The sequence below is a fragment of the Ylistrum balloti genome, unplaced genomic scaffold (assembly GCF_031769215.1).
Source record: "Ylistrum balloti isolate Yb309-2 unplaced genomic scaffold, AGI_CSIRO_Ybal_v1 Utg370780, whole genome shotgun sequence".
NCBI lineage: Eukaryota > Metazoa > Mollusca > Bivalvia > Pectinida > Pectinidae > Ylistrum > Ylistrum balloti.
Window position 1 is genome coordinate 1,036,458 of NW_026782456.1, and position 18,989 is coordinate 1,055,446.

General features: G+C 32.5%; 1 protein-coding gene across 1 annotated transcript in view; it reads right to left on the bottom strand.

The window, feature by feature from the left end:
* Positions 1-294: 294 nt before the first annotated feature.
* The window catches only part of LOC132558332 (uncharacterized), a 132,732-nt gene continuing 114,037 nt past the window's right edge, over positions 295-18,989 (bottom strand). Inside the window, exons 5-17 of the mRNA XM_060222879.1 lie at positions 13,208-13,282; positions 12,736-12,815; positions 11,745-11,865; positions 7,591-7,682; positions 7,029-7,155; positions 6,505-6,624; positions 5,865-6,069; positions 5,366-5,430; positions 3,874-3,981; positions 2,761-2,943; positions 1,631-1,728; positions 1,056-1,197; positions 295-584 (exon numbers count right to left, since the gene is read on the bottom strand). Coding sequence (XP_060078862.1) covers positions 295-584; positions 1,056-1,197; positions 1,631-1,728; positions 2,761-2,943; positions 3,874-3,981; positions 5,366-5,430; positions 5,865-6,069; positions 6,505-6,624; positions 7,029-7,155; positions 7,591-7,682; positions 11,745-11,865; positions 12,736-12,815; positions 13,208-13,282 — 1,706 coding nt within the window. The remainder of the gene's footprint in view (positions 585-1,055; positions 1,198-1,630; positions 1,729-2,760; positions 2,944-3,873; positions 3,982-5,365; positions 5,431-5,864; positions 6,070-6,504; positions 6,625-7,028; positions 7,156-7,590; positions 7,683-11,744; positions 11,866-12,735; positions 12,816-13,207; positions 13,283-18,989) is intronic.

Consider the following 18,989-nt stretch of genomic DNA (forward strand, 5'->3'; position numbering starts at 1 on the left):
TGATTGATAAGAAGGTACAGTAAGATTTTCTTTATATACTATAAAATGCCATTGCTTATTGATAAAATATGATTATAATGATAGTTCTACACCTGTGAAAACCATGTCCATAAGTTTCTATTTATATTTTGGACAAGGAAGTTAGTTTTGTATTCTAAACTACATAGATTGTCTGTGATAGGACTCTCAAATCTCATAGCCACGCCTTTATATAGGACGATAGGTTCCAAAATTTTACAAGCTTACCTTATGTGTGAGTATGACACGTATTAAACTATATTGCACGGTATCTTGTCATAAGTACATGTGAAGCAATATACCACAGATAACTTGTTCAATAAGTAATACAGAAAATGTCTTTTGAATTGAGATCGCCCCACTGAATGGGCTTTGCTTTTTATTTTCCAGTCCGGCGACTGAAATGATGGTTTCGTCAATATTATTATTTTGTGGTACGCTATATTCTTCTCGTTTCTCGTCGCCGTACATGGTTGTCGCCTCCACATCAGATACATTCTGATTTTCTCGTTCACGGTTAATTTGCGCCTCCCTTTCTGTAGGTATACATCTGCGTGACTTTCGATCTGAAGTAATTTATTAATACGTTTTATTCTAAACTTCATTGAGCAGTTCTTGTCTTTTTTACCAAATAAAGCATAATCATGTTAAATATTATTATCAAGGAATTACAGTTTCATTTCCTTAAAACATATTTTAAACGCATATATGTAAAATATATATGTAAGTTACACCTCACAATCAACGTATCCACTCAAATCAATGCATTCCACTTTTATAATTATTATTATCATAAGATTATTTTTCGATTTTCTTTGTGCTTGAAATTGTTATCTTAAATTTAGGACACGATATACAATGTACATAAAGGATATTAAATTTCTAATTTTTTAGCATTGTACTAAGATAATATATATCAAAGAGTAGCAGCTGAATACACAGCCATGTGTTTTGATTAATCTTGAAATCCATATAGAATGTATTGATTTGTATTTTGTGATATTTCTTTTAAATTTTTTTTATAAATAAGTACCAACCATCAATTAATTGAAGAGTGGCTTTTGGTTGTCTGTCTACATGGACATAGACGTTAGAAAAGGAGGAACATTGGGGAGTTGGCATCTGGTATACCACACGGTAAGGAAATGAAAACCCCGGTCCCGCATACTGCGAAATAACCTGAGAAATAAACATTAGTTAATATAGTCAAATAATGCATTATGATTTGCATACAATTCTTAATCGATAACATCAAAATGGATGAAATCAACGTAGCTTTTATAGACATATATCATTCACTCATTGTCTTGCAAGAATTCAGTTGTTTTCTGGAGTTATTGCCCCGTGAACAGCCAGTATCAGTCGGTCGCATTGAAGTAGCAGAAAATAACATACAAAAAGTCCTTCCCATGCCTTCCAGAGATACTCGGGTAAACGAATTGCTCAATGATATAAACACCTTACCACCGACCATTCCGTTCCCAGCTTCTTTGAAAAATACAAACCGCCTTAGAAACGGAACGTCGTACTACACATATCGGATTTTTACGAGAGGTTATGATGGTCAACGTTCTAAACGACTAAGCTATAATTACCCGTTAGCATAACTTACCCAACAATTAAACTCATTTCGCCCATCCATTGACCGAGTAATCAGCAGGTGGTCAAAAAGTCCTACTTGATCCTTAAGAAACAGAAGGCACTGGTACTCTAAGTAATAAATGAACGAATATTACCCATTTTACTCAGGAATTTTCATTTAACGTAAAATTATAAGATTCTTAGTCTTCTTTGTTATTCTTGTAAAACTTAATATTGGATGGAATATAACGAAACAGCTGATGTAGTTTAAATCACTATCTGATTCTACTGTATCTTACTCTAAATTTGTATTGAAAGTTACTGTGCATATGTGTCATTCATAAAATCTTTAAGGAATAATTTGTTGGTAGTTTAAGTGGAAGGCTGACTGAGCCGATGTAAGTGACGAGTGACACCTCTTGCCTTCTATCATTTACATTGAAAATGGAGCTGATATTAAATATTTAGTGACGTGCAATAAAGACCTACATCTAAATGTTAACAATTTTGTCTCTAAATTGATTTTGCCGGAAGTATTTACTTTTAAAAATGTTAGTTTTTTCTTCCAAAAATGTAAGATGTGAGAGTGTAAAATGCATTATCATTACTAAGTCCGTGTCTATACAAAGCCTTTTAGAAAAGAGAAAAAAAACCATGCAAATGGCGATATTGGAAGCACTTTTGACTGTCTATCGGTCTGTCGTTTTTTTAGCAATGTGTAAAAGCAAATTTAGCCTTTCCTTTTGTTTGAAACCAAATTGTTCAAGAAAGCGATTATATGAAAACATATTATCTTAATTATTCAACTCCCGCAGGTATTTATTTCTTAAGAAAGCATACAACACCAAAATAGAAATAGAAAAAAACTACAATTACGTACACATAAATAACAATTTTGTAAGTTAGATGGATTCAGGTGCGCCTGTAGGATAATACATATGACTTCCATCTATTAACACATTTTTTGTAATCTGAACGTGCATCTCATTACAATTTGTCTCTAAGCTTAATAAGCATATGAATATACCTCTGTTCTGTAAATGGGTTCGAAAATAACTGTGAGTCAGCAAATGTAAATCACTTTACATTTAGATCTAAGTAAACGAGAAGAACAAAGAAAGTGACCACCTCAAGACTGGATGTCTAATTTGTACGACTTACGTTTTCGTTTCGAGGCTAATAATGGCAAGCAATTATCTGCACTAACTCTAAGCGTGCCTCTCGGAACACATCCCTGGTCGTCCCAATCAGAAATGTTTCCAATGCATTCTTCGTCGTTAAAAGTGCCGTTAAAAGGAATAGAGCTTCTGAGTCCACAAAACTGGTCCCACAGGCGGCCATTTACTGAAATAAAAAAAGACTTAGTCGATGCATATGTAAGAAGCAAGGGTTGCGTACAAGATCAAATTCAGACAATCTCAAAAACAAAATATATTTTGTAATTTGTATTGGAAAATGAATATTTTGGAATGTAGTATTCTATGTCAATACAGTAGAAATGGCATTCGAGATTTAAGACAGTCCGTGTATGTGATTTCCTTACGTGTATATGTGAAACTCTCACATGTTATATATCACACTAATCGTTTATTTTTATTGTTTAAAATCGATCGAACATAAACTTTAGATATATTGACCATTTGTATGATTCAATGAACATGATAATTAGCCTTATAAGGAGAAAAAGACGTCCCACGTGCTACACTTAATATCACGTTAAAACATTATGAGTTTTCAAATGATGATGTCTGAATTAATTTGACAGGACCTAAATGTAAACAATAGTATGTTCGTATGACAAAACAATGTCCATAATTATTTTGGAAACCAAAACAAAAATAGATAAATAAATAAATAAATAAAACACGAATCACAGTTCGATATCCTAAAACTCTCGGTATGTCGAGCCAAACATATAGATGTATAGATATGAAGACTCTTAATGATACTTTTTGTTAATAATTAATATCCTGATATACCTTTGCTTACTCAATAAACTTTATTACGGTAGAAAACCAATTGTCAAATCAACGAGGATATTTTTTCTTTTCATTTTTTTACAAGTTAAAATACAAAGGTCAATGTTCGCAGAAGTTACCGCATGATAAAATAAATAAAAAAAAAAACTTTATAATGACTTAATGATTTGAAAGACAATAATTGTGAGATGTCAAGAAATTGATATATCAGACTAGCATGTACAAGATCAGTGATGCTGTGTACATGACAAACTGAGTATTAACAGGACAATTTATATCTTCCGTTGATACTTACATATAAGATTCTTCATTCCCGAACTCCTGTACGTGTCTATTAGAGGATATGGATCGTCGTGAAATTGGCATAATTCAGTGAATTCTTCGTCATGTCGAAGACTGTGACCTGAAAGGTTGAAAGTGTAATCAAGACTTATACTACAAAGATTACAAAGATTATACAACAAAACGTGTTTATTATACCGTTCATTAAAATTATCTTCTGGTCAATGTTTTGTAATTTCACATCATGTCATTAGTAACGATACAGGTAAGTAAAATTTGAATTTTCCTCATAGGTTCTCACAAGTGTTAATCAAATATAAACGTTTCAAAATCCTTATTGGTAGAAATATAGTTAAATCGGACAACAGTCTTAGTATTAAATCAAATAAATTAGAAAATGCCTTAAAGCATGTCGTAGCTTTTGAACTTTGCTCTTCAAACATCGGTTACACACTTCACATTATTTTAATATGCCTAACGAACCAGTTCCAAACAATATCTCAATCAATGACGCTAGTGAATACTCTAGTACTCTTATAATAATAAATATAGCCAGCAATATCTACAAATGTTGGAGTCTTCATGAAAAGAGATGTATTCTCAAGTTCCAAATATTAGCTTATTTTAATGTAATATAATAATATTATGATAATCTAGAATGGATGTCATGAAAAGGTTTGGTTCTGCCGTACATGTTATATGAATTTCCCGTTTCTTATATATTTAAATACATTAAAATATCAACGTGAGAGGAGTTACTGTATATATTCATAGTTGGTCTTTATCAAGCTCTGTAAAATATGGAGTGAGAGTCAGTAGATTGGAAATATAAAGTTACGATTTTATGATCGCGGTCTGGTATATATGATTCTTTGGATAATGCTTATTAAACGTGTAAGCAAAGAAAATTTCAGAAAGGGTATGGATATTTTCTGATTGGTTTACACATTTCCAAAATGGTTGTCACTATGTAGATTTCATTCCGTCAGTGACATTCAAAGTAAAGCAAGATGTTATATACTTCTTTTCATTGTAAAGCTGTAGTTCACAACACCAATGGCATAATGTGTCGGTCGTGGACAACGACTTCATTCATTGTCGCGATTCAAGCTTCACCTTCAGATATGAAAATCGCGAGTTTGCGATTAAACTGCTTTATATGGGACATTCTACATCTTAACAATTATCACAAAATGGATACGATTTAATAGAAAGGAAGTTTTTTTTATAACACACCCAGTTGAACATTTGAGTGTGACGTTTCGATGACTACACGGTCACCTCCATCAGACAAATGACCAGCGTAGAGCATACGAGCACTGACGTACGGAGTGTACGACATAAATTTGAAATACAGATATAAAAACCAACATTGTACATGTATCCTGTAGATATACGCGTTACCGTTGATTCTCCGGATAAAACCACAGTATTATCATTAAAGACTGACACATTCTACTGGACGTGGTATTTAAATGTGTTTTGTTTTACCCGTGATAACTTACCTATTCTATACTGTAGGATATTGTTATTTCTTCTGTTTAGTTCTATACATGAATATCGTTTAGTGCTGCAATGAAACCACACCAGTAATTAGTGTAAAAGATACATAAATGATAAGAAACCATAAAGAATTCCGAAGCAAGAGCTTTACAACAGAAATATATACCAATATACATTGCCTTCCCAAACGCACACAATAATATTTTTCTCCATTGCATGTTTTATGGTACATTTGGTTTTTCAGCTTTTCTTATCTAAGGAGCTATACAACTACTTGGAGCTTTTCGAAAATATAAGCATCTGTTTTTATCCTGTGTTATCATGAATCAGTAGGGCTATAAACATTCGGTTTTAAGACATCTTGTGCAATGGCTAACTGCCTATTATTATGAAAGTATTTTTATTTCCTATATTACTTGTTTACTCAAAACTCAAAATTGCTTAACGATCCCCTAAAATGAAATATACAATCACGAGGATGTATGTAACAATAATATTTACCATCCATTATCAAAAACTGAGATGAGTTTATATTTTCTTTCTTCATGCGTTCTTTCCTTGCAGTGAAATGTACCAAAGTGTGAAAATGCCATAACAGAACTATTGATGTAGATTTGTTCATGCCTCCCTCTGTCATATAACACCCACTTTCCTTGTAAAATCTCGTCAAACCGACATTGTATCTGCAACAACTCGTCTCTATTTTCTGCAATTAGAAATATACTTTAAGATAATAAAATTGTATTTTCATGTGTAAAAGGGGAAGTAACTCGCATTTAGTAGTCGAACAGCACTTTGACAAGGTTACCTCATCTATGAATAAGACCGGGAAACATTCATTCACGAAATTAGTTGTCTTTAACCATTTAAGTGAACGGCACAGAGACAGATGTCCACTATAAAAGGCATTACCTAAAAGAATATCATTTCGGTGAAAACTAATAAGTTTATTTGTAAATGTACAGAATGTAACCAAACATCCTGTTTTAGATTTATTCTTACATAGTTCGATGGATCTTTAAACCGGCTGGTTTCATGACCATGCAAATGAAAAATAACGGCATATTATAATTACAAAATGGTGGAACAAAACATACATAGTGCACTTTTAATGAGCAACTACAATATGTTAAACATTTACCGCATATTCCACAACTCTTTTTACAGTGTTGTATGAATTTGTTGTTCGGTTTGTCGCATACTCCCCTCTCACGGAATTTCGCACACATTTCTTTGTTCTCGTCCTCGCAAACATTGGGATCTGTTATAAGAGATGTACAAACATATGAATTGATATTTATGCATAGAGTAACAAATAATAGAGTATAAACAATGTGAAGTTGGAAACGATTATCAAAGCAGAAAGCATTAAACGTAGGTCGCAGTTCATACGCAAAATGACAGAAACGAGATTCCTCACATCTATACATCAATAATAAAAGCAGATTGATGCTTGAAGAAAAGTTTTTTTCCTTTTTTGGCCAAAAATCCGTTTATTTATTCGTTTTAATTTGATCAAATTGTACATAAAAATGATGCGATACATTATTCTAATTTATTTCTTCTTTTATGTAAATCAGACGATCAATATGGCCGGAGAATTCCAAAGTTCATGTATGAAAATTACAGGATACGTCATAACTGTTACATTTATATATTTTTTACCTTTTCTTTGTAGATGTAGTTCGTAATAATCAAATCCAGTTGGCGGTTGACCGTCGTCTTCCACGGGACAAATAACACTGAAGTAGACAAGGGCTACAAACTCTCCATCTTGTTTCTTAGGAATCCTCTGAAGGAGAACACGATTTACATGCTAATTCATTTTTGGTATTAACCACAAATCATGTTAAAGACAGAATATGATGTTTTCTTATTGATCTTTCCGATAGTTCATGAAATGCAACAAGGATTTGCTTGAGCTACAATTTCATATAAGATTAAAGAAATCAACCATTTTAATGTGAATTTAAAGGGGTTAAGGGAAGAAACGAAAAGATTTTCTTCAAACGTTTTATTGACAAATGCATCTCCATCACAGTACAAAGTATCTTCACATACATCATACATACTGCCACTGTTGTACTCGTACATCCAAAACAGCTATAATCATACATACATAATACATGCTTCCTTAATTTTAGGTAATGTACAGCATTTTATTAATGAAAGCATTTTTTCTGCCATAGAATGCGTTAACTTCAAGAAGACAAGCATGCGTGCTTACTATACAAAACTGTGGATCTTCTTCTTCACCTGAAGCTACCATGTAAATATATTGTCCAAATTCCCATCCTGCCCAACAGTATAAGTGTTTACCTGAAGGTAAAGCCAAACGAATACAATATTGCAATGAACATACAGGCAGCACAGATGATTAACTGAAATTCAAAAACAATAAAAAATAAACCGTATTTTCTAAACTAAGACTAATCATAAAATTGTCCTTTATCATCTATTTTAATATATTGCTTTTGAGTGATAACCCTACAGATATACGGATTGGTTTGTCAGTTTGTACATCCAAAGTGTTATGTTAACATGTATGTATTACATGGCTACGAAGTGTTCCATGTTGAATAATTAATATTGGACAAGCAGTCCACATATTTGTGTCTTCATTGATGTTGAAACAGTCTTGAATTAACAACCAGCTACATTTTCTTTCAAAGGGAAGTCAATAAAGTAGTTTCACATACTCATCCTTGAAGTTTAATGCAATCCTCTGTTTAATTAAGAAATAATTTATTTATAAATCTACGTCGATTACTTTCTCATACTTTGTCAAAGCTGAGATACAATCATTAACGATAATTAAAAGAACACTCGCAGCCACATTTCTCCTGTGTGCAATGCAAAAAACGAATATAATATTTGAAAGCATATTTTGTCGTAAATCTAGGACACGAAAAAAATTATTTGCTATTGAGATTTTATCTCGACGTATTGTCTCGACCGCTCGATTTCATATTTTAACTACAACCACTTTATTACGCATATGAAGCGAGACATTTATATATACCAATACTGTTTAATTAATTTTGTTTATTTTTTTCTTGTTGATGTTATCAGTGATGAAATATATGCTATATCATAGATTATCTTAGTAACTTTAAATCGATTTTTTTTTTTTTTTGAAAACGTGTTATAAAAACAATATATAAACCTTAACTTCAACATCAAATTGTGTTTATTTATATTACCACAAAAAAAAAAAAAAAAAAAAATTCCAAACATTAAACTTCAAAACCAACTGATCTCAACCGAATTTCTGCTCATCTGCAGCTGGGAAACGTTTCAATTTGTAGCGTCCATATTGCGTTGACCTTTAGATACACTGTTAGCTTGGTTCCCTGGGGCGTATTAGTATACATGTCTTGTCAACACGCACGTCTGTCCGTCCAAGCCGTCCACTGCAGATTGATTAATTACAACGAGCTTTCAGTCTGGGCCTTATATAGATAACATGTAACATATATTACCTAATCTGTTATAAGAATTGCAAAGGACATCGCTTTACACCCGCATGGAAATTACATAATGTATTGATTTATGGGGCAAATGCACCTCCCCACCCAGGGTTTAATATTTTTGGTATTCAATTTTGTCTTTCCTCAGTCGTTTCCTAGTTTTAAAACTTTTAGCCATTCGAAACAGCTGCATCATGCAGTTAACATCATTACCTTGCTCTGCTGTATCCTCTTATATTGTATAAAAAAAGCGCTATTCATTTGTGTGTCTTGTCAAATCCGTGAAATCGAGATGGGATGCAAACATAAAACAAACTCAGTTTGATGATATTGGACTTACCACTACCGAACATAGATACATTCACGAAATAGATTGGGTATCGATAAACTTCGGCCATATACTTAGTAGATTCGCGATAAATGTGACACTGGTACTTAAAGTTAAACCGGACTTACCTTTAATTTAATTAAAAAGCACCAAATTAAACTGTCCCTCAAAACAAAGATATCTCCTCTACCGATTAATCATTTTAATTAGAGCACACACAGAGTGTAGATATTTCATTAATAACTTCCTGTTATTGAATGTAGGGGATAATGGGGCTTCCCATATGTATACCTAACTCAATAACCAGTATTCTAATACTAAACAATATTGATTTCGTCATACGAACTAATTGCATTTTAATAATTGAACCGGTTTTCAACAGCGAATGCACATATGATGTCAACTCCAAAAGTGGAAATTTTCTTTTTATTTCCTGCTAACGGTGTTAAATGTACCCGATCAACTGGTGTTTCAGTTCAATTTTCGCTCCAAAGTCACCATGAAAAATAGACTAAATCAACTGTAAATGCACCCATTAAACCATCCGCCCAGTTGATAATCCATACTACACTGACTTATACTAAATGACATCTCGATGAACAGTTGTTCTTGGTGTTTTTTTTGAGATAATTCTATTATCTTAATCAGAGTTATGAACTCAGTAACGTAACACAATTTTGATGAATACAATATGAATACACATTACAAATGATTTCAGTTCTGACATATAACCTAACATTTCTATAATCTGTGTTTATAAACAATTATGTTACTATTTTTGGAAACGATGATCAAATTTCAAGAGAATAAGACGCATATGTAAAATGTGTTGTAATAATGGAAAACTGATATCCTATTGGTATTTGTCATTTTACACTAATTTGCGTCACTAATTAGTTTTAAAGCTTGATTACATTTAATTTAAACCACATTTAATTGGGGATGTAGAAAAGTAAGCTTAAAATATTGGATATTGTATAATTTAACTTTCACAATCAGCTTGCTATGATATTGATCTGAAACAACCTATTACATAGAATGGAATAGAGCCGACATTGCGTTTGTTTCTAGCCAACATCAAACAGAAATATATGCTTATATAACCTTCTGAGCCATCGTATTTGTGGTATGGTAGGAAGTGGACCTGGTCTCGATATACTGAATTTCCTTAGTATAACTTCCATCAAATCAACAGTTTATCCCATATTTTATATGTATAGTACAGGTATATGTAATCCGCATTCTTATTTTTTAACAATAATTGAATTATGCTATCAAATGATTAATTAATTTGTATATTCCGTGTTTGATTGGAATCAAAATAATCAGTTTATATCTGTAGCAGATTATAAAACCAGTTCATTGAAAAAATAGCATTTTCCAACCTGTTATTCACTCTTATCTCAAACCTTTTTTTTACATCAATTTTAGATTTAATTAAAAACAATTTAACTAAAAATTAAAATTGATTTAATACAACATTCAAATTGAAAGTCCATGAGATATAAGTATTATATTGACTTGGCATCATATAGTGATTTGATTTTTTTTACAATTTATGTAACGATGGTTATAAGTCAATTTATCTCATGATAAGATAACTATCCCGTTATCTGTGTAATGAAAATCATCACATAGCATATATTTAGATTGACCCAGAACAGCATCCCTAGCTTTTCGATAAATTCAGTCATTTTCTTTATTAATTCATTCATTCAGTTATTTCCGTTTGATGTTGGATTTATTGAATGTGTCATGCTTTTCTTCATTTTACCTAAAATGGAAACATCTCAGACTCATTTCATCAATTTCACATGAATGGAAACTCATGTAACACCGTCTATTCATTTGACTCTGGGTTTCCCTTCCCTCATAGGAATACCACCTATGTCCTTAGCATCACTGAATAGTTATATAAGGGAATTGCTTCACTTTACTGTATCTTATCTTAAATCTGATTTAAATAGCGCTACACTGTTATTAGTCTCAAAAGGCATTCATTAGAATAAAACGTCATCACAAAGTCAGTACTAAAATTACGGCGTATGCCAAAGCTTAACAAATGGTACCATATCTGTTTCCTCCTTCCCGAACGCTTGGTATTTATACTAACAACCCTTAATAAGGAAATCAAAGGAGAATTAGAAAATAGTGTGCACTCATCTCATAATCTAAGCATTTCGTCAATTGGCTATTTGGTATCTAATGGAACGTTTGACGATTCTGTATCTAAGGTCGTAACAATGCTACTGTAAATCTAGACGTTGCAAACGGGGCTTCAATTCCAAAACCCTATTTCACCATCTGTGAAAGTCATTCTATTCTCGTTGTCATACTTTTATACTCATATTTTGTATCTTTTTTATCAATAAGTTATCGGATTCATCAAAGGATATCGCAGCAAATGATCAGGTTGTTTAAGCATAAGCGTTTCTCAATCGAACCCCAGTGATTACTACAATATATTCACAACTCATACGTTTCAATCAATCAGCTGCAGTATAAAATTGGATTATGTATAATGAAGTTGATTGTGTGATCATCGTGAAACAATCGTATGTAAAACGATGTATATAAACTTACGTTCTCCGTGAGATAAAAACGGATTGCACTTGCTGCCTTTCGGAGCTATAAAATCCAGCCCATCTCCTTTGATGCATTCAATTTCTAATTTAGATTTTCGCCAATCGGTCTCACAAATATCCTGGAAAACATTTTGAAAAGTATCTTTAACATATTCTATATCGATATTCTTTGGTGGTATTCCATTTTAAACTTTGATTTTTATGCTTCATTTTTGTCAATTTGTTGGTGCAGCATGTATATAAACATTGATGGAACTATTCCAGACTGGAAGTTATACTATTATATCTATCTTTGGTTCGTTTGACATCTCAGGTCTGGATGATCAGATATGAAGGCATTTACGCTTCCAAACATTTAGGAATTCGGAACAAATATATAGTTGTGTTAATGCATAACGCACTACAAACTTCATGATCAAATCGTGCACAAAATCAGGTGTAGTTATGACTTAAAAACGATCATGGAAATATTAAAATTGATTAAATGTGAATATAAAACTTATTTTCAATGTATCTCTGTACATATATGGTTAAAGAGATCTATGTCTTCATCATAGGAACAGACGGTAATCAATGTAATCACACTAATTACAAACGTTTTGATGACGCTGAAGTTTCTGATTGTTTCTGTCATGGCGTTATAACTTCATGGTGTCATACACATAGGGACATCACCAAATAAAAATATGTAGAGTGATAACATGACCAATTTGGATTTTGCATCAGTCTTATAAAATTATGAGTGGCATGTGATCAACTGAATCTTGCAATTATGTCTTTTTCGCAGAAGATTTATGAACCTCGTCACGAACTTATTACCTCGTCAAAGGCGCAGTTGATTGACAAATTCTCGTTTTTGAATCCCATAATAAGAGGCACATATGTAGGGTTCTTAATGTACATGTGTGATACGTTTAATTAATGGACCACTTTGAGACAGCTAATAACCTAGAATTGTTCCATTTATTATTCCTGGAGTCAAACTTTACCTGATTGGTCAGTCTACTAATTGTTCTGAATGTAAACCCTCCGCTGATTGGACAATCGGTTGCTTGTGGTTTCCATGTCGCTGTATTGCAAAGACATACCAAACAAAAACAATTAGGCAAATTATTAAATATATATATATATATATTTATTTGTGAAAAGAATTAGAATTAATTAATTTTTCATCGTTAATGGGCATTTTTTTTTTTTTTTTTTTGTGTTTGTTTTTAAGAGTAAACACAATATATAGAATAATAGGGGATCTAAAAAAGATCATTTGATATAATAATGTCTAAAAACACATGTCTTGATGTTTTGACTGTATGTTAATGATAACTCATGACGACCGTAAAGCGCATTTGCCACTCAACATCCAATTGCATATTTTTCTTTTAAGATTGCGTTCATACTGCGAGAAAAAAACGCACTACTCATCAAAATACTTCCAATGATTTCAATACAGAATAATCTTACCTATCCATGGCCATTTGTCGAGGATCATACGCTGCTGATTGCACAAATCAGGTACATTTTTGTCTCGCATGGGGCCTGCAACGACATGGAAAAGCAATAATAGAATATTCTATAGTTTGGTTATGTAGTCATAAGACAGCAATTTCGCCACTAACTCTTCATCGATGCGACTGCGGCACGGTATCGTGTTTAAAATGTCGACGTAAATGTTATTCCAACGACGCCAGGAAATTTCGCAAAACATGTCAAATTTTATTTTCTTTTGGTTTATTATGTTTCGGTATATATGTAGATGAATACACAGCGCCACATAATGTTGTTTAGAGCAAAACGTATGCGGGATTGATGCTTAACTGTTACCCTCGCAGATCAACATTACCTTTGTTTAATACACGGAATAATGTGTCAAAATGTTTTCTTTAAAAATGATGAGAATAATTTACAAATCCAAAGAATCCTTTGGGTAGCTATAGTCTCAATAAAGTCGGTTTAAACATTTTTGATTAAAATTGTTTTGTCAATGTTTTTTTTGCATTTTTGTATAATGTTGATAAATCTAGTGCGTTTTAATTTATCATCAACATGTAAACCATTACTATGATACTTACTTGCCAACGGATAAAAAAACAAGTGAAATGTTTTGATCAAAATGCTTTAACCAAAGACAAGTTAGTTCTTCAGTGTATAACAGAACTCTGTCTGGTTGTTATGTGTATAACCAATCGGCTCTCAGACAGATACTACGCGATCTAGTGACATGGATAAACCTGTATCCAACACACTTCTATATCTGCTGTTCTTATTTATTTCCCGTTTTATTTAACCGTGCAATCCTATACCTAAAAGTATAAAAATCGAGTAATTTCCAAGGAAAATACGAGTGTAACACAGTTTTATATGTTGTATTTTATTACGATGGTATAATCTGAAACAAGCCGATTTGTAGTAAAAACGTTCTTGTCCCAGTCGTTGATATTTTTTGCGATTTTTTCATCATAAAGGTAATAGGTTAGGTAGATAATGTAATAAAATGCATCAGTGCGAGGGCGCTTATCTCTAATTTTTTTCTGATCTGTTGTTAGAGCACTGACTATTAATATCTTTAGATTTCCCCACGTTGTGTGTGTATATATCCATCTCTTGTTTAAAAGCACACTAGGCAGGAGCAAAGATTACTCTCAATTTATGCTATATAGCTGTTTATTCTTTTGCCATGAAACAATTACTAGAATATTTGACGCACATGTAGTTTTCATATTTATTTTACATATCGGGATTCCCTTGGTAGGCATGAAAATCAGAATTCCCAATAGGAAAGGTTGTAGAGACGTACGCTTGCTCCATATCGTAACCAGATCTATTAAAGATCGGGGAAGCGCTTGACTTCCAGTCGTAAGGACTGATGTATCACTTTTGTATTCTACACTACACCACCATACACGTAAATTAAGTCTGTCAACACGTGGTTATGTATAGCATGCTATGCTATCAGCAACGCCGAGCCGGCAGGGGGAGTTAAGACAAATATTCTGTTTGACGATATTGGCTTTCTTGGCAGCAGATGCTGTGTAACTATGTACAATCGCAGTGCAAATTCGGCTGATCCGAGATGTCCTTGCTACGTTGTACAGGCAAATGGTATGTCAGTTTGTTTAGATCAGTTGAAGAAAATACACATGTCACTAAACATGAATAACACGACATGATTTGAACCAAGGCTTATATCTTAATCATTATGATTTCAATTATACTTAATGTATTGTTTCAGGGTAATATGAGTAGAACAAAAATCCGTGTTTTGATAAACAATTTCCAGTTTTGTAAGATTAAAAGTTCTTACTAGTCTAAAAAAAAAAAAAAAAAAACTAGAACTGTTTACCTAAATGGTTGCTGCTTTAATGGTATGGCGAGTGGCCTTGTTTTGAGGACTACATCGTTATTGGAACTTTTTACATGGTAACGTCCTTCCCGGCGGAATATGACGATGGCTCATCATGGAGCCATGTGCTCCTGGAATGTATTATAATCTATTTCCCCGGGGAAATACAATATTTTATCTATCAGTCCGGTCATGTTTTAAGCAATCATCGACACAGCTACAATGTTGAAATATAATAGGGTTTTTTTTATTTGTGATTCAACTAAACCGATATATTGAAATGCAATTAACACAAAAATTAAGCAATTATAATGAGTAACTTGATATAATTTATTTGATGATATATTGCTGTATACCTGGATGGTGAGAACGAGTTATTAAGTCAGTGTGTAAATTATAATGTCAGCAGGGGGAGTGACTTAGTGACTCAGTGAATCATCGAGTCAGTGGGTCAATGAGTAAGTAAATCACTGAATAAGTGAGTGAACAAACCCATGGGTGATTTAGTGATTGATAGAAGTTGATACACTTGAAGGCAAACGTTAACGTCAATAAAGCGTAGTACTGATCTCTTGTAATTGTCAAATTGCTGTCTTTTTTGTCTAAATGTTAATATACTGCATCAGGCTGGAAAACAATCGTCTTCCTTCTGACCAGGATAATGAAATTGGTCCAGTTTCAGCTTGTTAAAGACCACATTCCAATACGTGGCTATTTAGAACATAAAGATTAAAGATTTTAAATATCTATACTTATATACGTATATAATTCGTTTAGAAAAACTATTTTAGTGATAAGATTATTTATCTTAAAACTTAACTCTGTGATTTCTAGGTGTAACTTAAAATAAATCTGCTGTAACTGAATTTCTGGAATCATTTATTCGTCTTATAAACAGAAAGCTTCTTTGGGCTATCAGTATAAAATAAAAAAAAAATACGAAAAGATAATTTATGTAATCGATTGACAGCTATGAGGCGACGACAAGAGATCAGAATGTATAATAACATTTTTTCATAGCACTGGACATAAGTTATATTCCCTGTGACAATAAAAAACAAAGAGTATGTATTTCACTTCAGATCTAATGAAATCCATGCAAGTTTATTTTTTTTTTCTACCGCCAACGCTAGTCCCTGATGACTAGCGTGGGCGGTATCTTTATGACGGTCAAAATTTAATTTACAGGCTTCTTAGAAAGCTTCCCCCTGGAAAATCTGAAAATGAATACGGATACTTTTCGGTTGGGATGGTATAAACACTTAGTGTTTTATTGATGATTAGAAACATATATAGTGTGTGTAATAGAAACGTATCAGTCTTGTGAACAATAGAACATCAACACGTAAATCAATTTTACTCTTAATTGCAATTAGTATTATTATTCATCGACAAATAACTTCCAATCTGGCTTTTCACGCCAATAAGTTTACACGAGGACAGGCAATAACTTGCAATGCATCATATTATGAATAACAACTTACTAGTACATATACAATATTTAATGTGAGTTCAAATGCAACAGACGTGTTAAAGAAGTCCAGAGATGATAATGAAAGTGTGTTATACCTATTGTTTATATGTTTCCCATGACGAATAACCCAAAGTAACTACAACCCAGAGAGCATCTGACCCAAATATTCGGTTTATCCAAACTCTAATATTTTTCTTTAACTTAGGAATGAAGAGCTACAATATGTTTAAAATGAATGCGACAGTGCTGATAAGTATTTTGCATGACCGTCTATATTAGAAAAAAATGATGTATTGTCTTATTTCTGTAAATCCTGTAGCTGATTTATAAATGACATCAGATATATCATCTTCAACTATGAAACTACGCTACTAAACTGATGTACAACCTATGTTTATATTTATATCAATTTATGTCTGGAACAAGTAAAAATTGAAACCTAAGCTTGCATTATTATGTTTATTTGAAACCATAATGATTCTTGAAGGGAACTCCATTGCTTTTTGCCATTCTGTGAGGTTGATAGGAGTAAAAATATCACATCCATCTTACTTACATCTCATGACTGATATATGTATAGATGATACACACAATGGCACAATGGTACGCCCATTGTTGTAGGTGTTATCTGTATGTCTATATACATATCAAATATGTGTTACTATGTAACAACCAGAGAGATATAGGAAAACACTACAGATTCTAGGAAGATTGAAGTTAGATATTTTATACACTGTTTTCTCTTACAATATGCTTGTATTTGGCACTGGTGCCCTGTTCAGTGTGTAATATAGAACACATACGATAACATACTGACATATCCGGCATGATGGATGTTAAAACCTGTTTATGTCATCTTAAACATAATCAAATGTTAAGCCTCTCACAAATATTGATTAATATTTCGGAAAACAATTAATTCTGCGTATATTTTATGTCTGATTTGATTGATGTGATGTTATTTTTCAGCGTTTTGTAATTGTGAAAAAAAATAACATTTTTTGAAAAAAACTGCAAATAGCAACATGGTTTGCCTTTCTCTTTTCAATTAAAACAAAATGGCAAATGTGAAAAAAAAGACATAAGTCCCTACTTTTATCTGTTTTCCGGATATTACTGTCTAATCCTACATGGAAATAGGAAATTATAGATGGCAGTACATGCATATTGTAACATTTTGATAATTATCTGTGATTGATTTCCAAAATGTCATATTAATAATAAGTGTTAAATCTTCTTACTGGTTATCATTGCGCTATTTACAATATATGAGAAATTTGACAGATCAAGTTGCTTCTATGAAAGCTGACAAGATGTTGCGATTTGTACTTTCTTGTTTAAACTGATTGTTAAAGATTACAAACTGAGGTCCAATCTGTCTATAGCGATGCCACCTTTAGCTCCTGTACCAGTTGGATATAGCCATATCTGTGGTAAAGATGTGCCTTAGCAGGAATCGGGATAATTATGATCAGCAAAAGCAGTCACTGTGTAGTTGAATCTATTGTATGTTTTGATGCTTTGGATAATTATCTCTGCAACATCAGTACTTCAGGGTTTTAAAGTGCCGGTGAATGGATTTTGCAAGCCGAAATTCAATTGTGTTTCCAAATAATTTCCATATCCTTAATTGCATTAATCATATGCATTCTAATACCTAAATGCAGGTAATTTGCCCAGTTCCCCCAATAGTCTCCCTTCAAAGAATTATATAAAGACGCTGTAACCAACACTCCATGGTACAAGAAACAATCACTTGGAATAATCCAACTTCAGATTATTCTAGCAATGTCCATAACATACAAAATAAAAGAAGTTTCAGGCTTCTAAAGCAATTTATGTTTAATCAATCTTCTTGTCATTTGAAAACCTCAGATGGGGTATGAATTGGCAAAAGTGAACGCTATTTTAGTGCAAAAGATTCGTGTGTCTTAATTAAGGCAGGATGAAAATAAACACCGTCTAAAATAATAAATGAAATAAATTACTATTTATCTATAAAAATTCTGAATATCGGTTCATAAGAACACTACAAATTATTCACAAATTGAGTTACTGGTATAATGACTTCATGCGTCATATGAAGGGGCACCGATGGTTTGTTTTCGACATCATGGTATGTATTGATTTGAATTCGAGGCAGCGATAAAGGGGGCAAGCCGAAGATAAATCAGGTATTTGAGAGAGAGAAAGTAAACTGCAGAATGCGACATTGAGTGTCCATAAAAACAATGTTTGTTAAATGTAAAACAGAGGTTAATCTTAAAACTGAGTGGATATTGCTATTCATATTTCCAAATGTATTGTAAATATCACAGACAGGGTGTCCAAATGACCTACATTAAATATTACTATTCATTTGTTAAAATTCATGTAGTGGATTTGAGGTATCAAAACATAATTGCACATGATCTGATATGTCACATAAT